Genomic DNA, 27,586 nt, shown 5'->3' on the forward strand with positions numbered 1-27,586 from the left:
GAGGCAGGAGAATCATTTGAACTCGGGAAGCGGAGGTTGCAGTGGGCTGAGATCACACCACTGCACTCCAGCCTGGGCAACAGAGCAAGACATCATCTCAAAAAAAAAAAGTGTGTGCCCCCTCCCCCACTACTCTCTCTCTTGCTCATGCTCTGGCCATGTGATGCCCCAGAAGCTGAGCAGGTGCTAGCACCATGCTTCCTATAAAGCCTGCAGAATCATGAGGCAATTAAACCTCTTTTCTTTTTTTTTCTTTTTTTTTTTTTTTTTTTGAGACGGAGTCTTGCTCTGTGCCCCAGGCTGGAGTGCAGTGGCGCGATCTCAGCTCACTGCAAGCTCCGCCTCCCCGGGTTCACGCCATTCTCCTGCCTCAGCCTCCCGAGTAGCTGGGACTACAGGCGCCCGCCACCGCGCCCGGCTAGTTTTCTTGTATTTTTAGTAGAAACGGGGTTTCACCGTGTTAGCCAGGATGGTCTCGATCTCCTGACCTCGTGATCCGCCCGCCTCGGCCTCCCAAAGTGCTGGGATTACAGGCTTGAGCCACCGCGCCCGGCCCAAACCTCTTTTCTTTATAAATTACCCAGCCTTGGGTATTTCTTTATAGCAATGCAAGAAGGCCTAATACAGTGTGTTAACTGTATTACTAACATCTCAGCTTCAATGTCGCTGTCTCAGCACGGTGATATCTTAAACTACAGTTCCTCTCCTACGCCCCGAGTTGTTTATCCAGAGCACTTACCATTTTCTAATCTGTTACATAATTCACTTATTTATTTGGCTTAATATCTTTCTGCATACCCCCAAGTAGAACTAAAACTCTTGGAGGCTTAAGAAATTTGTTCACTGCTGTATCCTCAGTGTCTAAACAGTACCTGGGCACATAATGCTCAATAAAAATGTTTTGATTGCATGTTATCTTCCTGCTATTGAATGGTATCCGTTTAATATGCTTCTTGTAAACAGTTGTTCTAAAATCTCTCATTGTTTGTTCTAATTTGGATAGAATGCCTTCTAGGTTGGCTTCAGACCTAGAAATCCTGAGATTTATTTTATTACTAGATTTGTGCTCTATCTTGCAGTGTTTTCACGATGGGTGTGTGAAAAGTAAAGCCGTTCATTGCTAGTGTAATCATCTTTATTCTGCCATCTTACTTCATTGAGAGTATGGTTGTAGACAGAGTTCATTGAGAGTATGGCTGTAGACAGAATTCTAGTTCAAAATAATGTCTTCTCCAAAGTCGGAAGGGAGTGCCCCATTATATTCCAGACCACAGTATTGCTGTTGAGAAATCGGGTAATCTTCAAAAGTTGAAGGAATAATCAGAGAAATAATATTTCCCATAGCTGAATATATGAGTCTTCAGAACAAAAGGTCCTTGAGGGCTGTGAAGTGAGAAAGTGTAATTGTAAAAACAAATTTTTTTTTAATTTGAAGAGACTTTTTTTTAATCTTTTTCCTCTGAAGAGCGTTTTCCTTGCTTTTTGTAAAACTCCCATTAATCACAGATTGGACTGCCTGACCCTCTACTGTGTCCTTCACAGTAGAACGAGTATTTCCTAGATTCTTTTGTTGTTGTTGTTGTTGTTGAGACGGAGTGTCACTCTGTCGCCCAGACTGGAGTGCAGTAGCGCGATCTCGGCTCACTGCAACCTCCGCCTCCTGGGTTCAAGCGATTCTCCTGCCTCAGCCTCCTGAGTACCTGGAATTACGGATATGTGCCACTATGCCTGGCTAATCTTTGTGTTTTTAGTAGAGATGGGGTTTCACCATGTTGGCCAGGCTGGTCTCGAACTCCTGACCTTGTGATCCTCCCACCATGGCCTCCCAAAGTGCTGGGATGACAGGCTTGAGCCACTGTGTCTGGCCCTTAGATTCTTTTTGTAAAAGGGACAGGGTCTTGCTATGTGGCCCAGGATGAACCCAACTCCTGGGCTCAAGTGACCCTCTGCCTCACCCTCCAAAGCAGCGGAGGCTACAGACATGCATCACCATGCCCAGCTGGTATTTTTCTAAAATGTCTATTTGATCATACTAGTTTCCTATAGGAATATCAGATTGAAAAGAGGGAAGAAGGGAGAAAGGACTGCTTGTTTCTGTTTCTGGTTTTAGGAGTAGCAGATCTTTTTATGCTATTGGCCTAGATGGTCTGTGGACTTAATTCCATTGTGCACCGATTGGATGTGGCTGTGTTTACAGAGGGACAGTCCAGTCACTTATTAGGTACACTTACGCTGTACCTATCCAAGCAACGAAAATCAGGTGAGCAAAACTTACATACACTTGTGAAAAATTATAATAGGACACAATGGACATTATGGACATTGGAAAGAGATTGAACTTAAACCATTTGGAATCTGGGTGGTTTTGCCAAAAGACAGAAGCAGAGTAGTTTTTACCTCCTTTGCAGTATTTCTGAAAAGTAAAACACTTTTTTGTAGAAACCCGGAAACAGCAGCTGAAATGTTTTCTACACTCCCTGAGGCGGCAGCACCCAGCAGATGAAGGCCTGCGGGAGAGCACACCAGCAGCGGAGGGTCTGGGGGGAAAGCGTGTTGTCTAAGGCAAAGGACTTCTGCCAGCTTACACATTTATTTGAAAGACACAGACATAAAAATGATTAATATGTTTATGTAACTTAAAGCAATGGTAAGAAATAGGTAACTAGTGAGGCTCGTGAAGATTTTGGAAGAAGTGTGTTACTTGCTTGCTGCTCCTTTAAGGGAGAAAAACAAAACAAAAAACATACCCCTAAGCCTAAGAATTCTTTCGGGGCCCCCAAGGCAGGTTCTCAGCTGCGTTTAACTGTCCAAAGCTACTGAACCCATGAGTTCTAGTGAGCAGTAAAAGCTCTAATGCACTCCATAGCTTGGATTTACAAAATATAAAATGTGGAGGTTAGAATGAAGCACCGTCTTCACTTTTCTACTAATAATATTACCTTCTAATGTGATGAAAGTAAGTTTTCTTCAAAACCAAGATCACCATTCTTTGAGCATATCCTTGTAAGGTCCCAGATCAAACACTTGATCTTATTCAGGGAGTAACTTATCTTTAGTAAAGACGAAGTTTTTTTTTTCTTCTAGGCATCAAAGGCAAACCAGATAGAACATTATTAAGATGATGGGCATTAAAAAGATGAGGTAGGGGTCAAAATGAGCCTAGAGGTTGCATATATCTACAAGAAAGTTTTTTTTTTTTTTTTCCTTCCTGCATAGATGGAGCAGCTCATTGAAAAACACTTTTATTTTTTCAAAGATTCAGGGTCTTGCTCTGTCACCCAGGCTGAAGTGCAGAGGCACCATCATAGCTCAAGCTCTCTGTAACCTTGAACTCCTCGGCTCAAGGGATCCTGGGACAAAGTATCAAAGGCAAACCCTCATAGGCTGAGAAACATCATAAAAACCAAAAGTTAAAGGTGCCAAAACATAAAAAGTCAGATGAAGATGAGTCATTTAATGGTTTCATTCTTACTGGACCATTCTGGATGGAGACAATAAATAGAAGGTAAAATTTCTATTACTTCTTTTACGTTTGCGAATAGTGTACTTTAAGCAGAGGTCACAGAATTTCCTTCGTCTTTATCAATTTTGTAGATTTTTGCATCTTCATAAATATTAGCAATTTCCAGACTCTGGCGCTGTATTTTATAGATTTGTCTTTTTGTGGTTATGTGCCCCTCCTTTAATGTTTTATGCATATCCTTTGAAAACATAAGCTCACAATGTAATTGCTCTTGGTCTACCAACATCAGTTTCTTCAGATACTTTTTCATAGTTGGGATGTCACTGGATTGTCAGAATTTTATTTTGCAAAGCACTTCATTTTAAGCCAATTTCTTTTTAGGATCTTTGGATATGGGATGGGGACAAAAGTTACCCTAAGTAAGTTTTGAAATACTCTTTTCTGATATTTGTCTTGACTTTTCTGTTTTTAGAATGTTTTGTGGCAATTCTCATAAAACGAAACCTAACACCTATTCTCAGTATTCAACCAGCAAAACACCTCACTTACCTGTGCACGTGATCTGATGCAACAAAGCGTCCCTAACAGGTTCTATCTGGTGAGTATGCAGACATACAGATCTTCGTCTTAAAACAGGTTTTAGCTGTGGCACTATGACATTTTGGATCAAATCTTTGTTGTGGGGGCTGTCCTGTACATCACAGGATATTTAGCAGCATCCCTACTTTCCACTCCCCAGGATCCTGTGCCACCCCTTCCTCAAGCTGTGATAACCAAAACTGCCTCCTGACATTGCTCTAATGTCTCCATGGGGAGCAAAATCACTCCCTGTGGGAACCAGTGTTGTAAACCATTTTAGAGGCAAACCATAAACTAACTCCCCAAACTGTGATGGGGGACATAGTCTATAACTTCCTAATACAGTAGCTGATCACTACATGATGCTACTAAGCACTTCAAATGTGGCTAAGTATGAGGAGAATTCTTAATTCCATTTCATTTTAATTAAGTCCTACATGTACTATAAGGACAAGATACTTCATGGAAAACTGTGTAGATATCTTGATACCTTTGTTAAAAATCATGTGGTTGATAGGCAATAAAAACGTACAGAAAGGGTTTCACCATGTTGTCCTGACTGTTCTCAAACTATCCACCCACCTCCACCTCCAGAAGAGCTGGGATTACAGGTGTGAGTCACTGCACCAGGCATAAAAGTTTTATTAGTCCTATTTCTATCCATTTAATTTTCATTCTAAGTATTTGTTAAATTAAAAAGTGAACTGTGAAGTTAAAGACTACAATGATAGAAATTTAAATTCTCTTTTAAATCAAAGTTTTAAGTTGTTTTTTGCATGATAGGAGTCATGACTGAAAATATACGTATGCATTCTGGTAAATAATTTCCTCCTTGAAAGAAAACAAAAATGAAACAAATTTAAAGGAAAGGCCAACCAGGATTGAAAGAAAACATTTATTGAATCAAAATCAATACTTTCTTTTTAATATCTACAAGCCAACACAGAACTCATTTTATTCAAGAATGAACACAATGTACAAAAAAAGTATGCTTATATTATAAAAATATGTCAATTTTATCTTCTGGGTGCTTAGCAGAAGTCATTTTAAACAAAATCAAGGCATACTTGTTCTCTATAATGAGTCTGCTATAACTTAACAACAAAGTGAAAGCTAATGTACTCCAAAGTATTTGTAAAGGCCCACTGATAATGCTGCACTGGAAATGCTAAACCCAATGTGAACTAAAGTCAACATTTCCGCTCTATGCTTATTGGCACCACTTCATGCCTCCATCATGGGAAAGTACCTCTTTTTACAGAAAGCAGAACACTGCTAACAGAATCCATGTGATTCAATCTTCAGTTTCCCTTGCTTAACATTTGTTAGCATGTATTTCAGCAAAGATTAACAGTATAATGAATGTTGAGTAGTAAAATCCTATTTAATTAGCTTCAATTTAAAAATGAGATATATGCTGCTATGGGGAACAAATGACCTGTTGAGCTTGACAACCCCATTTATAAATGTGGGAAAGCTGCCTCCCTTAAAAAAAAAAAAATTATGTCCAAGGTTAATACCGTATCTTTTTTTGTAATTTTCTTGATGTTATTGGCACCTCCCAGGCACTTTGGCACGTGCTCCTGTATAAAGTGTAGTTACTGTGCCTGTAGAGTTAGTGGCAGCTGCAGAGTAGTTATAGGCTGACAAGTCCACTTTTGGCTTACCATGGTGATCCGATCCAACACACGCTGGTCGTTGGAGCAGCAAACAAACAAAACAAAACAGCGATTTGGAAAAAGAATAAAATCATGAGTTGGGGAAAAGGATCACGGCTTCCCGTATTGTTGTTCCAGGAGTTATATGACAAGTAGAAAAACTGTACTAATTTAAAGAGTCAAAATAGAAGTAGACTAAATAGCATGAGTGCTGATAATGCCAAGAAAACCCAATCTCCCTTCTAAAGAGCTTGCACACAGCAATGTCCCTGGCCAAGAAACTGATCGTGCCTGGCTGAGCAGAATGACAACGGTACTCAGGAAAATTCCACAATGCGACATCCACTTGGTGAATCAGTGACAATGGATAAATTCAACTTTAGAAGTTACTAAACTGCAAAATGTCTACTCTGAAGATGCAAATGTTTTTCCTTGGCAGATCCTCTCTGTGCCTGGGATTGACACAAAGGCTCAAAACTGCAAAATACAAAGATCAAGTAGTCTGGTGCCCCACTGTACTGGGTAAATTAAATTTTAGAAAGTGGAGGAGAAATGCTTTCACGTTTTACCTACATTAACCTAATGTTTGTTCAGTTGCCTGTTTTGCAAGAATCTGGGACTAAGGTAAATGAAGGCAGAAGATAAAGTGATCCCTGTTCCTTTATTCAAAGTTATCTAAAGTTTTTAATTGAGCCCCGTTTGTTACATGAAATGTTAATCCTACCAAATGTAGTTAGGTAGGCTTGAATTGGACATAGGATTGAAACAGTTTAATGAGAACAAGACCACTGACTCTGGCTTAACACCACACTCTAACAGAAAAGAAGAAAGCTTTACAGAAATATCTGAAACATACAAAATTTGTGCAAGGACAAACATATTTTAGAACCTGAGCAAAGGCTTCGTACAGGTTGTTTTCACTGGCAATAATTCAGCCAGGTCAGTATGTATGTTGCTCTTACCAACTGACGTGGCCCCTAAAATATGTAGAGCACAGAAAGGCCAGTGACTCTGGAGGTCTGCAGTTAGTAGTACAGGCCAGAAGTTCAAGAAACTGCTACTGGAAACAACTGGATACCATAACATTAAAAAGAAGTAAAAATAAAAGAATGAGTGCAGAAAGAGACGAACAGCTAATAAGATGAAGATGCTCAGGATCGGACTGGATGAGAGTATGACCACAACACTCAGATACGTAACCACACCTGTTTACAACCACAGGTCCTTGCTCTCAAAATAAATATATATTGAACATTTACAACAGAATGAATGCCTTATGAATGCAAGCTTTTCTTTTATTGCAATTCTAATCAAACAGACCAAAAGGTCATACTTCTAAAGCTACAAGTAATCTTTTTCAATGAAAATGATGTGACTTGGTGCCACAGCTAAACTTTATCTAATAGCAGCATCATCAGCCCATGGCAGCAAAGAAATGTTCATTTCTGGCATCCCATGAGCTCTCACCGAAGCAACTTCATAAAGCATGCAGATACCTATTCTGCTGAAGTTTCAAACAAAAATGATCATTGTGCTTGTGGGTCTCATACCTTCCAAAATATACATAAATGATGGCAAAAACAAATAATAGCAGGTCCTTGCTTTCCAATAAAATCGTAAGGCAGGGGGTCGGCAGTGAAAAGAAAAATGTTTAAAATAGAAAAAAAAAAACTGCAAAATGGTGTTAGCATTCACAAAAAAGATCATGCGAAGATCAGATCCATACTGATTAAACATTGAAAATTCAGTGACAATCCAAAGAACTCTGTCCATGAGTCCAAAGGCATGCAGGCCAGCTGAAGGAAATGCAGGATTCGTCTGACAGTATCTTCTTCAGAGCAGAACAGTAACATCTCACTGGAATAATCACGACAGGGTAGACAAGGTGCCATCACACTTCTTTTTTGTAATTCAAAATAAAAGAAACGCAATCACAGGACAAAAAAAAATTACAGAATAGTGGACAGAGAAAATACAGAAATTCACAATAACCCTATAAAACAAAAAAAACTTCAAATTATTTCTATATTTTCAGGGTTTATCCTTTTTCAAAGTAGTCTTTTTAATTAATCTGAAAAGTTTATAAACAATGAAGTGTTAACTATAAAATTATTACCCATGAGATTATCTTTAGTATCAATACTTTTTTGAGACAGGGTCTTGCTCTGTCACCCAGGCTGGAGTGCAGTGGCGCATTCTCAGCTGACTGCAACCCCTGCCTCCCAGGTTCAAGCAATTCTCGTGCCTCAGCCTCCCGAGTAGCTGGGATTACAGGCATGCGCCACCACCCCCAGCTAATTTTTGTATTTTTAGTAGAGATGGGGTTTCACCATGTTGGCCAGGCTAGTCTCCAATTCCTGGCCTCAGGTGATCCCCACTTAGGCCTCCCAAAGTGCTGGGATCACAGGAGTGAGCCACCAGGCTCAGCCTCAATACTCAAAATAATAATTTCACTCTTGTTTAAAGGACACATAAGAAGCATCTTGTCATCAGAATCCTCCCCAACCAGATGTTTTAAAGTAAGGAAAAGAACCTACAACTTAGATTCAAAGTGCAGAAACGACACTTAGCTGAGTAATTTTGCCTTTCCCAGTAAGTTCACAATTAAAACATTATATATATATATATATTTACTATTATTGGCCTGGCCATGTCTGGCCTTCAGGTCCAGACCCCTGAGTACTCACTGGAGAAAGGACCAGGGCTATCCCGCCTTCGTATCCACGAGCTGCATCTGCACATTGGCAGGCATTCCACCTCCGTAGCCTCCCTTGGACTGCATTTGGTTCTGAATGGAGCTAACCTAAAACAAGACAAAAATAAAACAAAATGGAAGTCAGGAACTAGGTCCGGTGCAACTAAGTAATTCTTTTCCCAGATTTTTATCTGAGCTGCTTTTTTCAGAAGGCTACTTTTATAGGAAAAAAAACTTTTTATAGACAAACGTTTTCTGGTTATAAGGACAAACAGGCTAGCAATTGAAACATTTTTTGCAAAAACCCCTATTTTCTCTATTTCCAAATTACGAGTCAGTTTGTAATTCACAAGGCACTTGGTAACATCTGAAAAATAGTCAAAAATATATAGATCAACTCCACTTTTTTTTTTTTTTTTTAAGACAGTCTTGCTCTGTTGCCCAGGCTGGAGTGCAGTGGCGTCATCTCAGCTCACTGCAACCTCCACCTCCCCAGTTCAAGTGATTCTCCTGCCTCAGCCTCTCTAGTAGCTGAGATTACACGCACACATCACCATGCTCAACTAATTTTTCTATTTTTAGGTTTCACCATGTTGGCCAGGCTGGTCTTGAACTCCTGACCTCAAGTGATCCGACTGCCTCGGCCTCTCAAAGTGCTGGGATTATAGGCATGAGCCACCGCGCCTGGCCGATCAACTCCACTTTGTTTCTCAACCTCAAGTATCTTAATTTACAGATATCTCACATATATAATCACCTCAATTACCTAGTAAAGAATCAAAACCAAGAAAATAAGCGTGAATAAAACTGGACCAACCAAAGATAAATCTTAAAAGTCTGTGTCATAAAATGTACCATGTTAACATAGCCTGATAAAGTAAAAAAGAATCAAAGAACCCAAAGACAGATAGTCCCAGTTTATTTATTAATATTGTAACTGGGTAAACTATCCTCTCTGAGTATCAGACTTATTATTTGTAAAAGGGTTAAGATGGTAGTCTCTCCCGACCACATTACAGGGCTGTTTCCTGATAGACTGCAAGATGTACGAAAGCCGGGATATTTTCTTTTTGCTGAAACAAAGGCACATAAAGTCATTTGCAAACTGTGAAGTACTTTTAGTATATCATTATTATTCTAATCTTAGTTCATATAAATTAGCAGTCTGGAAGCAGAGAACTGGAGAGTCAGGCTAGACTGCTAGAAGAAGGAACACAAGCAATACGATTTTGGAGATGATGGCCTAACAGTGGAGAGGGAGCACTGGCAATGTGGTTGAGCATTTCATGGAATCAGCTCAAAGGGCCCTGCACAATTCCATGATTTGGAGGGAACCGGGACATCATTCATTTATCAGTCATCTGCTTATCAAATACTTACTGAGCACCTACTGTAATATAAGGCATGAAGGGTGAGGTGCTTTCCACTGGTGATTCTGAGTCAATATTTAAAGAAAGACTTGTCTAACTCATTTTTGGAGTCAGTCAGGTTTCAATATATACTATAATAGAAGATAATGGCAAAACAGAAAATGCATAGCTTATTTAGATCAAAAGAGTCTAAATGAGAATATGTGTTTGGCTCTTAAATGGGGACATTTTTACTGACCTGGAAATTTACTTACATGGAACATCTTATTTGTATGACATCACATTATAAGGTATTGCTGTAATAGTCACATTAATAAAATGACTACTTCAGGTAAGAGTATAAGAAGAAATCTGTATTTATTTTTGTTTGTTTTTTAAACATAAACTTCCTCAGTTAATGCAGTGTGAAGAGGCTAGGGCCTGTCATATGACACTAGTTCAAATTCATCATCTGCCCCTTTATGGTAACTAACATTAAGTTATGTGGCACAAACCTGATACCAAATAATTTTCCACCTAACATGGCATGTTAGCTTTTATAGATATTTTAGGTCTGTCTTAAAAAACATCTTTATGACCAGGTGCAGTGGCCCACAGCTGAAATCCCAACACTTTGGGAGTTTGAAGTAGGCAGATAACTTGAGCCCACAAGTTTGAGGCCAGCCTGGACAACATAGTGAAACCCTGTCTCTACAAAAAAAATACAAAACCATCCTGGCCAACATGGTGAAACCCCATCTCTACTAAAAAAAATACAAAAAATTAGCCGGGCGTGGTGGCGGGCACCTGTAGTCCCAGCTACTCGGGAGGCTGAGGCAGGAGAATGGCGTGAACCTGGGAGGCGGAGCTTGCAGTGAGCTGAGATCTGGCCACTGCACTCCAGCCTGGGTGACAGAGCAAGACTCCATCTCAAAAAAAAAGAAAAAAGGAAAAAAACAAAACAAAAAAAATACAAAAACTAGCTGGGCATGGTGGTGCAGGCCTGTAGTCCCAGCTACTGGGGGAGGCTGAGGCAGGAGGATCGATTGAGCCTAGGAGGTCAAAGCTGCAGTGAGCACTCCAGCCTGGGCAACAGAAAGAGCCTTTGCATTAAAAAAAAAAAAAAAAAACCCCAAACCAACCAAACAAAAAATCTGTTTTTACACTATGCATTCAATAATGCCATGCAGATTCTAAGAAAGAAAAAAAGCAATTTTTTCTCCAAAAGTCAATTCTTCAATTTAAAAGGTTAGGTTTATCTTAAGTAACCTTTATTAAGTAACTTTAATAAGTAATCTTTCAGTGCTGAGATTGAATGTATTATTGTGACTGTGAATATACAATATTTTAACACAGGATATTAAAGAACAGGTAACAGAAATCTTTTCTGGAAAAAAGGTAGTAGAAAAGAAAGTCTTTGACACTAAGTAAAGGTAGAATAAGAATATATTTAGAGGAAAAAAGAAATTACAAGTCATCTAACCATTCAATAATATAGTTCAGGCAAGCCTGTTGCATATGCGTCAAGCCACGTTCCTAATACTAGCTGCTCAGTTCTTTTCTTTGAATAAGCAGCATGTCTATTTATGGTTTTTTCTTATTTATTATTGCACTGCATAGGATAACATAATTTTTCTAACAGAGTCAGGCTCATCAAATCAGAACTATCCATGATACTTTCAAGAAAAGTTACTTGGCCAGGCGCGGTGGCTCACACCTATAATCCCAACACTTTGGGAGGCCGAGGTGGGTGGATCACTGGAGGTCAGGAGTTTGAGACCAGCCTGGCCAACATGGTGAAACCCCACTCTACTCAAAATACAAAAAATTAGCCAGGCATGGTGGTGCATGCCTGTAATGCCAGCTACTCAGGAGGCTAAGACAGGAGAATTGCTTGAACCTAGGAGGCAGAGGTTGCAGTGAGCTGAGTTTGTGCCACTGCACTCCAGCCTGGGTGACACAGCAAGACTACATCTCAAAAAAAGTTACTAACTGAACAACACTGTTCCGAGCAGCAAGAACACAGTGCTCTGTGACGGTGGGATGGATGCTGAATATTGCTTTAGAGATAGCAAACTCAAATATGAATTAACTACAGAACACATTTGGGAAACACATTTAGCTCTAAAGAGCTGAAATACTTCATAAAAAGTCCACTTCAGTAGCAGAGAAGGCTGCCTGGAGACAACAATGTAGAAACTCCACCACAGCTAAAGTCCCATCTCGATCCTGCATCTAAGATTAAGAGGCCGGTGTGCAAGCCCTGCAAAGTACAGTCCTAAAGTTCTACCTAAACTATGAGAAGCAAAAAAGATAATATGCCAATGATAGGTTTTTCATTCAGGGAGGAATCTTAAAGGAAATTCGGAAATGTACATAAGATTTTAAATGCTACAAACTAAAATTTAATTCCTCCTATACAGTTGGATTTATTTCTTTGAGATGGGGTCTCAGTCACCCAGGCTGGAGTTCAGAGGCATGATCTCAGCTCACTGCAACCTCCCGCTCCCAGGTTCAAGCAATCCTCCCCCCTCAGCCTCCCAAACAGCTGGAATCACAGGTGCATATTACTTCACTCAGCTATTTTTTTTTTTTGTATTTTTGGTAGAGACAGGGTTTCACTACGTTGCTCAGGCTGGTCTTGAACTCCTGAGCTCAGGTGATCCACCTGCCTCAGCCTCCCAAAGTACTGGGATTATAGGAGGGAGCCACCATGTCTGGCCTTATAGTTGGATTTTTAAAAAATCTGAGGTGGCAGAGACAACATCTGTTGATGAGAAAGAAATTAAAATTCATTATATATAATAAATTTGAAACTACCCATTCTCTTTATTATAGTAACCATATTAATAAAAGTAATAGGGCCCCAGTTAGTCTTTCTACACTATGTCGATGCAGGAAACAAAGCTACTGACTATTTTGACAGCAACATGATATCTCTTACATTTCCACAAAGCAGTCAAGTGAAACAAAGTACTTTTCCTACAGATTTAAAACAAACAAGCTGTTTCCTTTCCAGGAAGGTTCAAATGTCACTCCTTTGCTTACCTAGTAACTGCAATGACAAACGTCGTTGCTGTATCCAGGATACCCATCTACCTATTTTTAAAGTCCCCGTTAAGTCTTTTGTTAGTGCTGTCTAGTAAGTTGGTATACAGTGGATCATAATTTTGTTTATAAAACCCTTATTGACTTTCTGGTTCTGAACACTTTAGGGATCATTTAGATACTTGTTTACTTTAGGAATGGAGAAAAGAGTCAGTCTGTTGATCCTTAGTGGCTTGCTTTAAGGCAAATGTGAGGAACAACTCTGACAAGAACCTGCATTTGGTGCTGCTTCTATTATAATGCATTCTGGTTTTCTCTTCAACAAAAATTAAAGACTAAAAGATCAGCTGAGTAGATCTAAAGCCTATTCTGAAACTCACTGAAACATCTATTAAAAGACAGCGAATAAATCTTATTTCTGATTCTTCACATCCTGCTGGCAAATGTGACAAATTTTTACTGCCTTGACCTAAAGGGATATGTGAAAATTCTAATCCTATGCTTACTGCATGAGAACTTAGAGTAAATAAATCACCAACATTCTAATATTATCAGGTAAAGATGAATAGTTTGTAACAGGGGGCCCAAAACTGGAAGTGGCCTGTTAGGAACCGGGCTGCACAACAGGAGGTGAGCAGCTGCAAGTGCGCATCACTGCCTGAGCTCCGCCTCCTGTCACATCCGTGATGGCACGAGATTCTCATAGGAGCACGAACCCTGTCGTGAACTGCACATGTGAGGATCTAGGTTGCGGACTCCTTATGAGAATCTAATGCCTGATGAACTGAAGTGGAATAGTTTCACCCCAAAACCATTTCCCCCATGGAAAAACTGTCTTCCACGAAACCGGTCCCTGGTGCAAAAAATGTTGGAGACCACTGGTTTATAAAGTAAAGCAATAAAAATGTGTGCAAAAGGCAACTAACTGAACTTAAAAGAATGAAAAAAGATTATTTTTTAAAAGGCTGATATCCAAGTCTCTTTGGTGGGAGCAAGAAAATCAATAGGATATTAACCTCTACTCTGAACCAAATCCTTTCAAGTTTCAAAGTATTTATTCGGGACAAAGGCAGCTATGAAGAATTGCGTACAAGAAACAGAAACAAATACATAACCCAGCAAATTCGAAGAGATTAATTTTTCATCATTAGTTTGCTTCTCTCTCTTCTATGCTCATATTATGTATTTACATTCACTGTATACAAATTCATTTAGCATAATGCTATTAAAAATATTTGTGCCTATCACACAGGTTTCACATGACTATGCCCCAATGCCCTACCTGCATGTCCCACCAACATACTTACTGAATTCATTCCACTGAACAGGTCTCCTGATCCAACATGAGCCGTGTGCACAAAGTTTGTGGGTTCTCCAATCATACTTCTGTCAATCCGTCGTCGCCTTTTCTAAAATATGGGGGAATAATGTGTTGAGAAAGTGATCTTATGAACAACTTATCCTGATGGATTTTTACACTATGACTGTTTAATAAATTTGCCAAGAACACAAAAATGCCTAGCTCTTAGACTGCCACAATTACTTCTTATGATGAAATCCCCAAGAGAAATATATGCACAAAAATGATTAGTAAAGCAAAATAACAGGTTATTATTTAGAACTTAATAGATGATTTGGTCTAGTTTTGGTCATCCACATATTTGTATAATAACCGCTTAAGTTTTATTCTTTTTAAATAATGAGACAAATGTAAAATTACCCTCAGTCACTATTATTGTTGGCAAAGAACACAGTGTGGTTTGAATACAATGTCTGATTTTAAACATTACTTTCTGGCTTTCACCATTAACAGATGTATTATATTTTGATGGTTATTATTCAGATTATACCCAATTACCTTTCTATGCTAAAATGAATCTGTCATTTTAGCTGGTGGGGGTGGGGGTTGGAGGGTAAGAGGGTGACAGATTTGGTCCTAGTCCATTCACTCTTCTCTGGTCTGTTCTAGCTGGGAACTAAACCTGTTGACTAACTAGGCTGGGTCTTACTGACTCTTCCTACATTTTTTTTTTTTTTTTGAGATGGAGTCTTGCTATGTTACCCAGGCTGGTCTTTAACTGGGCTCAAGCAATCCTCACACCTCAGCTTCCAAGTAGCCAGGATTACAGGCATGCACCACTACGCCTGGCTGACTCTTCCTAGTTTTTGACAACCACTTCTCATGGGGTGCTAAGCCCCATTTTCCAGTAACTTTAGCCACCAGCTGGTATTCCTGTTCTGACCAATATGCTCATCTACCCCTTAGAGATTATTTCCTTACCATACTGCTGTGTTTCACTGATTAAGAGTTTTCCAGCTTTGAAGATTATCTTAGATCTGTCCTGTTTTCCATGACCCCTTAGATATGATCATCTTATTGGGAGAGATCACTGGCCACGTTGGGTTAGTGTCCTACTATGGGGCTCTGCTTATCCCAGTTTACTGTCAATAGTGAACTTCTGAAATTGCAGCTTCCCTCAAAACCAAGCTGAGTTATAAACTTGTTGGATTCGCTGCCTTTGAACATAACACTTTTATGTCCTTATCTATTGAAATGCTGGCATGATCCTGATAAACCTTAAAATGTTATCAAGACAGTCCGATATGACAGCTCCTCAGGATGAGAACATGACTTTCTATAAAACCACAGAAGTGGCGAGCCCATGCATATATTTTAGAAGTCAATATACATTGTTTTACTGTCCTCTCATTTATATTGTCATAGATAGAAACAAACAAAAAACAAACCCTGACGCTTTTCCTTTGAAATATTTATGTTCTTCATCCTTAGAATTCAGCAATGACATTAGACCATCTCCAAGTTTGTTGGATTTTCCTTCCAGTAATTTTGCATGGCACATGGTTATATAAACACAGGTTTTCTGTATCTTAGAAAAGTTTTATTCTATTAGTTCCTTGGTAATTGCTCCATGGGTTCATTTTGCTATTTTTGGAGTTCCCGCTACGTGGACATTTGAACATGTGTGTGTCGATAATCTTCCAAGTTTCTTAGATTTCCATCATTTATTTATCTTTATAATTTCACTGCATTGGAAAATAACTCCACTTTATCCTCTTCAGAGGTCCACGCTAGACAGTAAATATTATAACTTTGCAGGCCAACACACAGTCTCCACTGTAGCTCTGACTCAACTCTGCTATTGTAGTATGAAAACAGCTGCAGAGCACATGAAATTAAATGAGTGTAGCTGTGTTTTGGTAAAAATTTATTTACAAAAACAGGTGACAGGCTAGATTTGGCCTGTAAAAGTAGTAGTCTGCTGACCCCAGCTCTAGATTTTTTCAGTAGTAGCCACATAATTTTTTTCCATTATGGTTATTTTTCAGAAGCTCTTCGTTATGACATGTCATTGCAATATTTTTTAATCTCTGAAAAAGTTGTATTATAGTTTTTCACTCTTTTCCCTAAAAACAATTATACAAATTATAAGTCTATAACACTAGGGAACAAAGTACTCTCATTGCTTTATTAGAACAAGTTTAGTTTTACTTCGAGCCCTTTTTTGGAAGTTGGTAAGAAACTGTCTATTGGGGCCCTGTTCCATAGAATCATATGAAACTTTCAGGTTAAAATGGTATCATAAAGTCAAAAGAGGCTTTTGTCTATGTGTTTTAATTTTTCTATTTCTTAGCACAACACACTGGTTTCCTGTTATCCTTTTCTCGCATATTGCTCCCTCCGATGATCTTAGAGGTGTCTCATACAAAGACTCCCTGCCCCTAATGGCAGACTTGCCACCCACAACCATCCTTTGATCTGGAGTGCTGCATGCCAGCAGTGCACTCGTCTTTTCCTCTGTTCCCCACAGACTCAGTTTGTCTATTTCCAACCACCCCACTCAGTGTACTTCTCTTCATACTATTTTTGTTTGGAATGATAAAGCATAATTCTATAAATTACCCTTAAACAATGCTAGCTTATCTTTTTTAGGAATAAAGTAAGGAAAAAATGCTAACAGTTTTGTGCCTTTCTCTTAATAATATATTATTACATTTCCACTAAATTTTCCTTATTAGGAAGCTGTTTGGGCAGGTCCAGAAATGTAATCTTTACCATCACAGGATACGAATTTTCTCAGCACGTGGGCAGGACAAATTATTGTGATTTCTTCCCCAGTGAGCCCCCTAACTGACAGGTAGAGAGGGAAGCTTCTAGGTTCTTGTCAGGACAGTAGCCTCTGCAGGACACCAGACTCTTCCCAAGGCGTTACGCAGTCAACATGTCAAGATAACTGCTTCTGATATACAGAGAGAGCCACTTGGCTCTCTCAAGCAAAGGAGTAGGTGGTACCAGAGAATCAGACCTACTTCCAGACCACTAGGAGGAGTCTTGATCATCCCTTGTCCTGTGAACATGCAGAAACAACAACTAACAGTTCTTATTCTGCATCATTTCCTCCAGAAGGGTGTGTTTAGAACTTGCCAAAAGGCTCCACTTGGTCTATACCTCCATATTAAATGATTTATTATCACAGGATTGTGTTGGGGGAGAACAGAAACCACAGTGTGCTCAGGCCACCACCCATCTCACCCAAAAAGAATGAACAGATATGCTTGTGAAAGAAGGGTATTAACACATACTCACAAACAATAATTCAGCAAACATGATTACTGAGAATATTCAAAAGCTGGTAACAAAACTAGTTCCCAAGAAGCTACTCTCACGCTGAAAAGCAAAGGATGAGAAGACTTCAGCTTACTTCTGTCATACTGTGTTATTAGATAATATATATGAATGTGAAAATAGTGAGTATTTTTCAACTTGAACTATACCGAGCTGGGAGTCAAACCTTAGTACTGGAAGGTTTCTTCATGGCATCTAATATAACACTGTTTGTGAGATATGAAAGAAGCTTTCAGTCCTTTGCTCCCCAAGGCTGAGGGAACTCAGCTGTCCAGAAACTGAAAGGAGAACTGTGTTGTGCGAGCACAGTAAAGATAAAGACCTAAGATGAAAATAGTAAGATAAGGAAGAACGAGATCACATAGGGTTTGTAAAGGACTGAAGTGTGTGATCCTCCCAAGAACAATGGGAAATAATTGAAAGTCTTTTAAAGCAGAGGAACAACATGATCAAATAGTTTTAGAAGACTATTCCACAATAGCTATAGGTGGAAAACACGTTAGAAGAGGTCAAAATAAGTTATTAATGCTGGTGAAAAGGGATTATGTGGATTCAACTAATAACACAGATGGAAAGAAGCGGATAGATTGAAGAAAGTGGTCAGTGGATAAAATCAACAGCATTTGGGCCAGGCGTGGTGGCTCACACCTGTAATCCCAGCACTTTGGGAGGCTGAGGTGGGCAGATCACCTGAGGTCAAGAGCTCGAGACCAGCCTGGCCAACTCAGTGAAACCCTGTCTCTACTAAAAAATACAAAAATTAGTCAGGCATGGTGGCAGGCGCCTTAATCCCAGCTACTTGGGAGGCAGAGGCCGGAGAATCGTTTGAACCAGGGAGGCGGAGGTTTCAGTGGGCTGAGATCAAGCCATTGCACTCAAGCCTGGGGGACGAGAGCGAGATTTCTCTCAAAAAAAACAAAAAAGGCTTTTGGTTGCAGGCTGGATTTGGTAACTGAGCAAGGGAGGAGTTAAGAAATATGCACAGACTTCATACTTCCGCAGAGTGTGCAATTCACTGGGTTCGGAAAGAATCCAAACTGGAGATAAAAGACTGAGACTCACCAGCATTAACAAAGCCATGTTAATGAGATTTCCTAGACAAACTAAATTTCTGTGGTTGGGTAAAGAAGAAGCCATCAAAGAAGGCCAAAAAGAAACAGGCTGAAAGTCAGTAGGAAAATCAGCAGTGTGTACAAGTGTCAAGAGGGAGCAGGCAACAGAGCTGAAAGGTGATGAGAGGTCAATTAAAGACAGAAATACATGCACTGGATTCAGCAGTATCACGTCGATGGGCACCTTAGTGAGTGCTATGTCAGTGGAGTAAAAGGAGGAGAAGACACACTGGAGGGGACTGAGGTGGGTCTAAGAAGTGGAAAATGGCGAAAGAGAACAGAGACAACGCTGGAGAAAAGTCCGGCCTTCTGGACAGGAAGAAGATAGGTCAGTGGCTGCAAGGAGAAAAGGAGATGAGGACAGATTGAATTTTTCCCCTGTAAGATGGCAGAGAATTCATTATGCTCAATTTCTAATGGGAAAGATCCAGTAAAAGAGGTAAACAAAAAGAAGGAAAAAGAAAATGGATGGTCAACATTACAAGGTTCCTGAGAAGGCAGTAAAGGTGGATCCAGACACAGGTGGAGGTGATCTTGACACTCTTTCCTACAACACTCTATCAAAAACCTGGATTTAAGTATAATTAAATATTCTAAAATATAAAAATGCAGTATTTTCAGGCACAATGTGGACATTTAAGGAATGGCACACTTATTTGGACTACTGTATTAATAGTCACGGGTGGCCAGGCATGGTGACTCATGCCTACAATCCCAGCACTTTGGGAGGCCGAGGCTGGTGGATCACTTGAGGTCAGGAGTTCAAGACCAGCCTGGCCAACATGGTGAAACCCTGTCTCTGCTAAAAATACAAAAATTAGCCAGGCTATAAGAATGATAAAATGAACTTTGGGGACTTGGGGCTCTGGAAGAGTGGGAGGGGGTCAAGGGATAAAAGACTACAAATACAGTGCAGTGTACATTGCTCGGTTGATGAGTACCCCAAAATCCACAAATCACCACTAAAGAACTTACTCATGTAACCAAATACCACCTGTACCCCAATAACTATGGAAAATTAAATAAATATTTTAAGAAAAAAAATTAGCTGGGCATGGTGGCAGGCACCTGTTATCCCAGCTACTCGAGAGGCTGAGGGAGGAGAATTGCTTGAACCCGGGGCTGGGGGGTGGGAGGGGGAGGTTGCAGTGAGACGAGATCACACCACTGCACTCCAGCCTGGGTGACAGAGTGAGACTCCATTTCAAAAGAAAAAAAAAGAATAGTCATGGGCAAACAAGGGGAATTCCGGAGTCGGACCTCCACAAAGAAAAACAGGAAATGGTGCACTCTGCTCTGATACGTATTAACAGTTGTTGTTAGCAGAGTCACCGTGTTTCCTGGAAACAAATTCTTTATAGGGAACTTTGTTAAGAAAGTCAACCATCTGAATAATCCTTGCATCCTGAAAATACTAACTTTTATTGTGCATAAGGTAAAGGACTAGAGACCCAAATGAATCACTATGTTAGTGTGGAGGGGACATTAGGCAAAATCTCTCTTCCCATGACTTTTTACATTATTACATCATAATTATTAAAGATAATGAATTAATTTGGAGTATATGCAAAGAGGTGAGAAGCAGGTTAATTTCAAAGTATGTGCTACTGTGTGAACCATATTTGCATCCTTATCTAAACAAGTATGTATATAACCATACTTTATCTACCTCCGTCACATTTCTGGCATATGGATCAAACTGTAGCTTCTAGAAAACAGTAATTACATAATCACTTAAAAGTTAAAACTTCCCCAAAGACTATTCTCTGGGCAGCTTAGTGTACAAACACAGGTCACTGAGAAGCAAATGAAGGCCAGGTCCCATCAGGTTAGCAGAAGGCCTACAGTAAGAGTAAAAGATGGTACAGCCTGAGGTAGTTCTAGAAGCAGATACAGAGTGAATAAAGAAAATGAAAAAACCTGCCATCTGGGACAGTGAAAAAAGCTGGAACTTTCAGGGTATAAAAGAGCAATCATTTATGCAAATGTGGCCAAAGTAAATGAAAGGCTGAAAGCTATGCTACTGACTCAACTTTATGACCTGGAGAAAGTCAGTTGAGCTGTATAACTGAATCCCTAAATCTATGAATTAAATCTAACAAGCCCACTATTTCCAAATTTTGTCTTGGGGCATCCCAGCAAAATCCAGGGGTGCCAGGGTTTTCTATTTGAGGGAAACACAGTGAGACTCAATGTGTGTTTGACACTGAGTGAGCTACCAACTTCAGATAATTTGTAACTTCAACATTAGAACATACATTCTTTTTAACAGCATATCCTTGTGAAGCTGAGTTTTCAGTGGTTACTGTGAAAAAACCCAAGCACTATGCAAAAGTCAGTATGGAACTAGAAAAGAAGGTGGTGGTGTTCAGTCTGATTCCACAGTTTGAGAAGTTGTATAATCCTAACCGGCACAAACACACCGTAAGTATGTAAATGGTTATTTAAGAATTAAATAAAAATATTTTTCCTTTCAATTTATATCTTATTTTTTAAAGGCAAATAAGTTGTTGGGACATAAATCTTTACTAAGTTGTTTGTACCAAATTAGTTAATAAACAAGTCTGTATGGTATTTCTCTTGGCCTAGAGGCACCATGAAAAAAATTACAGAACTGTTAAGGGAAGTTTGGGAACCTCTGAAATACATTCATTTTTTGAAATATTGACAGTGTAATTAGGAACCAGGCATTTATAAAACAAGTGGATATTTTTTTCTGTGATGCAAGTGACTGATTCCCTGGGTGTGTGAGCTGCTTCCCAGTTAATCAATCTAGTTCACAGTACAGAAAAAAAGACTAACAAAAGTTGTAATAATATAAAAAATGGACTTGACATTTTTTGATGAAAATGATCTTCCTAGTGGATATTCATTGACACAAAAATTGAAAGTACCTTTTATGGTAGCAATGTCAACAAACTATATGAAACGCCCTTGCCCCAAGTCTCTCCCTACTCATTCTTTGAGACCCAACTCAAACATAACATTCTGACTTGAGGCTGTTAGATATTTCCTGTTCTGAACATTCAGAGCACATGGCTCATATTTCAATTATAGTACTTAAAACATTGTATTGTAACTTACTTGCTTACAGTTTGATTTTCCTACACTACTACAAGTTCTGTAACAGTAGCTGTGCCTGACACACAGTAGACAATAAATGACTGTTGAATGAATAAAAGGCTTTTTTAAAGAAACAATGTCAGCTCAGTTCTCTAAAAATTGTTTGTCTTATCTAATATTATCGCCAAATATTTCTCAAGAACCTATTATATTTGGAAGATGTAAACAATGTAATGCCAATTCTAATGGAGTTTACATTTCTGCACAAAAAATACTTATCTGCTGATTTAATTTTCTCTGTTTCATAGAAATGCTGTGTGCTCTAGGGAGGTTTTAACTGGTAACACTGTTTTAGTTTTTATATTGGGTAGAACCTCTAAAGCAGTGGTTCTCAAGATACAGTATACATCAGAATCCCTGGAAGGTTTGTTAAAACACAGGTTTCTGAGTTCTAGTCACACAAGAATTTCAGATTGAGCAAGTTTGGAGTGGGGCTTTAATTTGCATTATCTAACAAGATTCCAAGTGATACTGATGGCTTAACGGTTTAGAAACACTGGCTCTAAAGATTAACAGCTGAATGACTATTATTAAAAAGTCAGGCCAAGCATGGTGGCTCACGCCTGTAAGCCTAGCACTTTGGGAGGCTGAGGGTGGATTGCCTGAGCTCAGGAGTTCGAGACCAGCCTGGGCAACATGGTAACACATCATCTCTACAAAAATACAGAAAATTAGCCAGGTGTGGTGGCACACCCCTGTAGTCCCAACTACTAGAGAGGCTGAGACACAAGAATCTTTGGAACCCGGGAGGCAGAGGTTGCAGTGAGTCAAGATCACACCACTCCAGTCTGGGCAACAGAGCGAGACTCCGTCTCCAAAAAAAAAAAAAAAAAAAAAAATTACATCTAGTCAAATAACAATAGATGCTGGTGAGGCTGCAGAGAAAAGGGAACACTTATATGCTGCTGGTGGGAATGTAAATTAGTTTAGTCATTGTGGAAAGCAGTATGGCAATTTCTCAAAGAAGTGAAAACAGAAGTATCACTTGACCCAGGACCCCCTTACTGAGTATATACCCAAAGGAATATAAATCATTCTACCATAAAGACACATGTACACGTATGTTCATCGCAGCACTATTCACAATCGCAAAGTCATGGCATCAGCCTAAATGCCCATCAGTGGTAGACTGGATAAAGAAAACGTGGTACATGTATGCCATGGAATACCTCACAGCCATAAAAAAGAACCAGACTATGTCCTTTGGAGCAACACAGATGGAGCTGGAGGCCATAACATAATACCACATGTTCTCACTTATAAGTGGGAGCTAAACATTGAGTACACACAGACACAAAGAAGGCAACAACGGATATCAGGACCTATCTAAGAGTACAGGGTGGGAGGAAGGAGAGGATCAAAAAACTACCTAATGGTTACTATGCCTATTACCTGGGTGATGAAATTATCTGTACACCAGGTAATCTGTGACTCAGTTTACCTATATAATAAACCTACACATGTACCCCCTGAACCGCAAAGGTAAATTAAAAAATAAAGGTTAACAGCTGAATATTTAAGAAGTAAAAATGGGTAATAAAGAGTACTTATAAGATACCGGGCACAGTTCCAAGAACTTTAAAGCCATGAACTCATTTGCTAGCACCTTCTATAGCAGTATATGACATTTTACCTTCCCTTCAAATCTGGGATCCTCTGGCAAACTCTCACTTCTTGTCTCAGCCATTGCTCAGAAGTCCTCATTTTTTCACCTTTGTACTCTCTACTGAATAAAGTTTCTTTTTTTTTTTTGAGACAAGAGTCTCACTCGTCACCCAGGCTGGAGTGCGATGGCGCAATCTCAGTTCAATGCAACCTCCGCCTCCTGGGTTCAAGCGATTCTCATGCCTCAGCCTCCCAAGCAGCTGGAATTACAGGTGCGCACCACCATGCCCAGCTAATTTTTTGTATTTTTAGTAGAGATGGGGTTTCACCATGTTGGTCAGGCTGGTCTTGAACTCTTGACCTCAACTAATCCACCCACCTTGGCCTCCTAAAGTGCTGAGATTACAGGTATGAGCCACCATGCCTGGTCAAGATGGGAGTCTTAACAGTGTCCAGGTCCTGAATACTCATGTTCAAGAAGCTGAATCCACCCTTCCCATGGGTGGTAATCTGAGTTGATAAAACTGCCTGTGGAAGTCTGGTTTCTAAGAATATAACAAAACATTTCTAATATGTTAAGGGAAAAATGAAAGAGAAACAAGGTTTTAGATACTACAGAGACTGGAAAAAAAATCCGCTCTTCAATAACTGAGTAGCCTACTTTGGATTCCAAATTCTCATACTTAGGTCAAAACTTGAGAAAATAATAAACTTCTTCTATATACAAACTTGTACTGTATCTTCTACGGTGAGAAAAATATAAAATTCTACTTGTCTGGCTTCTAGAGCTTAGCTCACTCACTGGAATGCCAGCAGTGGCCCTCAAGTGACAGAGTGTACATAAGGAGCTATCTCTACAGGAGATGAGAGTCACACCATAGATCACCACAGAGAAACCAAAACCAGCTAGTATTATAAGCAGAGAATTATCTAAGTCAAAGTACAGAAAGGAAAGATATTTTGTGCTGGAAATATTCATAAATAAATAGGTGAGCTGCTGGTAATGCATTTACAATCTAATCTTAAGTGTGGTGCTGTTGGTATCTGTCCGACAACTAACCTTTTCTTACTCAGTATGTATTTTGCAGCTTGTGATGAGGAGAAGTTTGCAAGAGACCCCAAAATTTGTTTTTAAAAGGAATCTCTAAAGCAAATCTATAGTGACCTTTTCAAGGGCCAAATTGCTAAAAGCAAAATTGAAGGAACTAGTTGTTCTCATCTCTCAGTGAGAAACCTGAAGTGAAAACAGTTTTTTTCTCCTTCTATTTAAAATTAGTATCTGGTTTAAGTCACATATTCCAAGGATGAAAACTGAAGCACAAAATAGGTCAAAAAAAAAAAAAAAAAAAGGAAGGGAGAAACTAATTTGAACTAGCTTTCAAGTATTAATGATATATTTGTCAATGGTGTTAAAAACCTTTCACTAGAAATTTCTGCCATTATGGGTCCATCTGGGATTGTTCCTATCCACTCTATATATACAGTGTACAATGTACCTAGGAAGGTATTACTTGCCAAAGTCCCACAGCTAACTAAAATCAGATCTGGGAGTCTTCCTTGTCCACTGTTCTTTCCTTCACATCACTGTGCGAACAACTGTGTTTCAAAGCAAGTCATATAATTCCCTCCAAACATTTACCATATAAAATTGAGATACAGATATCGTGTTTATATTAACTCTATGTGAAAAGTGTTTATAACTGAGTCAGGTACTGTACTATAATTAATTTTTCTTATACCACACTTTGCACTGGAATTGCTTCTGGCTTGCTTAGCTTAAAAAAAAAATTCTGTCACAAAATTCACACACAATGTCTGCTTAACTTTTTTTTTTTTTTTTTTTTTTTTGAGATGGAGTCTCACTCTGTTGCCCAGGCTGGAGTGCAGTGGCACAATCTTGGTTCACTGCAACCTCTGCTGCCCAGGTTCAGGTGATTCTCCTGCCTCAGCTTCCCAAGTAGCTGGGATTACAGGCACCTGCGACCACACCCAGCTAATTTTTGTAGATTTTAGTAGAGATGGGGTTTCACCATCTTGGCCAGGCTGGTCTTGAACTCACCTCGTGATCCACCTGCCTCGGCCTCCCAAAGTCGTTTGCTTAACTTTTAATGAAACTATCATTAATTGTTCTAATACCCTCCATAAGTATCTCGTGGTAAAACTGATAAGATGCTGCAAGAACAAATAAAACCAAAACCAAACCAAAACAAACAGTGATAGGGGATAAGAGGGGGAAATGAAGAAATTAAAATGACAGACATGTTTCTCATGAAGTTAATATATATGAAAGCATTTGAACTAAGACAGTCTGCAAAAACGGCAGATAATAATTAACACTTGGTAGCAAAAAAATGCTTTCTGAAATACTGAAACACTGCTTGTTTCACTGTAACTTATCACCTAGTGCTGTGTATCCACATAGTCTCATAACTCAACTTTATATCCAACATGGATGTTCATTTCTATTTGGGTAAAATTTACTGATATATACTAGAAAGAAAACTGGTCTTAAAATGCAAAAGGCTCTGCCACTAATTCGCTGATCTTAGTTTACTAATTAACTTCTTAGTATAGTTTCCAAATCTGCATGCATGCATGCCCACATGTATTTGACTACATTTGCCTATGATGTCTCTAAGATCTAAAATTTTAAGACTGTATGAAAATTATTTTCATTTCACAAAACAAAATCACATATAAAACAAACAATATACCATCTGCTAAAACAAGAATGTAAGCATAACACCTTTTCAAGAAACTGTAAGAAAGCTCAATCGACAAAAGTAGATGGAACATAAATACCAGAAATATCTAAGAACCAGAAGAATTTTTACTATGTGCAAGGGTGATAAGCGATCTGACCAAACTTTAGAGTACTGAGTACTTTAAAAAGAGAACTGAGATCTGACCTAGAATTCGTCTTATATGAGAGCTGCTAATAAAATGTATCTGTAATATTTCCTACTCAGTATGAACAAGTTTGATAGAAGGATGAAAAACTGAATGATTTATACCATCTGTTTACATCACAGATGAACAGATTCTTAAAAAGTGCTTCTAAAAATGTTCAATATATTATAAACATCATAAATACCAGCCCCAGATAGTTATTAAAATACCATTATTAAATCCCAGATAATTACTTAAGTTCTAACTTCCCTTTAGTCACAGATTACATATCAGCAAAAACATTTTATTTTTCTAGAACAATGCACTACCTAGTCTTAACTCACTGCTGATTTGAAAAATAATGCAATTTTGAGTTCCTCACCAGTATTCCTTTTTTTCCTATTTGTATACATCAAGGCCATGTGAGAATCATAACCCAATCCTCAGCAACTCTAGAAAGACAAAGGCTTAATCCTCTTCATTCTTGTTGTGTCTAGGCTTATAAAACCCCAAGAGTCAGTTTTAAAATTTCATGCTATTGTTGTTTTAGAAGCAACTCTTTTTTTGAGACAGAGTCTCGCCGTCTCCCAGGCTGGAGTGCAGTGGCCCAATCTCAGCTCACAGCAAGCTCCACCACCCGGGTTCACGCCATTCTCCAGCCTCAGCCTCCCGAGTAGCTGGGACTACAGGCGCCTGCCAGCACGCCCGGCTAGTTTTTTGTATTTTTAATAGAGACGGGGTTTCACCGTGTTAGCCAGGATGGTCTCGATATCCTGACCTCGTGATCCACCCACTTCGGCCTCCCAAAGTGCTGGGAGGATTATAGGCATGAGCCACCATGCCTGGTCTAGAAGCAACTCTTTAGCCATTTTAATAATTAGCCACCTCATGAAAACATGGAGATTCGGCCGGGCGCGGTGGCTCAAGCCTGTAATCCCAGCACTTTGGGAGGCCGAGATGGGCGGATCACGAGGTCAGGAGATCGAGACCATGCTGGCTAACACGGTGAAACCCCGTCTCTACTAAAAAAAAAAAAATACAAAAAAAAAAAAAAAAAGAAAACATGGAGATTTGCACATCATTTACACAGTAACAGAATTTGCAATTAAAGGCTATGTTTTCTAAATAAACATAATTTCCCAGATACAGTCAGATGACTTTCAAACAACTAAAGAAATGTTTGACCAGGCTAGGTCACTCATGCCTGTAATCCCAGCACTTTGGGAGGCTGGGGCAGGAGGATCACTTGAGGCCAGGAGCCTGATACCAGCCTGGGCAACAAAGCAAGACCCTGTCTCTGCTGGGGAGAAAAAAAAAAAAAAAAGGTAAAATAAATGCTTCAGTATTCATACCAAAAGAAAGAAAGCTTCCAGTTAGGAGAAACACATAGTGACTCCACTTAACATTGCCTGTTAGATGA

General features: G+C 39.3%; 1 protein-coding gene and 1 long non-coding RNA gene across 11 annotated transcripts in view; one reads left to right on the forward strand and one right to left on the reverse strand.

Annotated features, from left to right (window-relative positions):
• LOC105467200 (uncharacterized) overlaps positions 1 to 27,586 on the forward strand; it is a 114,421-nt gene that overhangs the window by 25,155 nt on the left and 61,680 nt on the right. For 2 of the 5 annotated variants that reach the window (XR_011624175.1, XR_011624176.1), the window contains 3 exons: positions 2,111 to 2,260; positions 2,440 to 3,505; positions 3,936 to 5,675. This is a non-coding gene — a long non-coding RNA (uncharacterized lncRNA). Of the gene's footprint in view, positions 1 to 2,110; positions 2,261 to 2,439; positions 3,506 to 3,935; positions 26,919 to 27,586 lie in introns of those variants that run through there. The other 3 variants (XR_978685.3, XR_978688.3, XR_011624174.1) reach the window with 3 other exon arrangements.
• The window catches only part of LOC105467198 (CDC42 small effector 2), a 119,427-nt gene continuing 96,759 nt past the window's right edge, over positions 4,919 to 27,586 (reverse strand). For 3 of the 6 annotated variants that reach the window (XM_011716686.3, XM_011716689.3, XM_071097805.1), the window contains 3 exons: positions 14,100 to 14,201; positions 8,388 to 8,503; positions 4,919 to 7,693 (listed from right to left, as the gene is read on the reverse strand). In XM_011716686.3, coding sequence (XP_011714988.1) covers positions 8,405 to 8,503; positions 14,100 to 14,201 — 201 coding nt within the window. In that variant the 3' untranslated portion in view covers positions 4,919 to 7,693; positions 8,388 to 8,404. The remainder of the gene's footprint in view (positions 7,694 to 8,387; positions 8,504 to 14,099; positions 14,202 to 27,586) is intronic. The other 3 variants (XM_011716687.3, XM_011716690.3, XM_011716688.3) reach the window with 2 other exon arrangements.

The sequence above is a fragment of the Macaca nemestrina genome, chromosome 6 (genome assembly GCF_043159975.1).
Source record: "Macaca nemestrina isolate mMacNem1 chromosome 6, mMacNem.hap1, whole genome shotgun sequence".
Classification (NCBI taxonomy): Eukaryota; Metazoa; Chordata; class Mammalia; order Primates; family Cercopithecidae; genus Macaca; species Macaca nemestrina.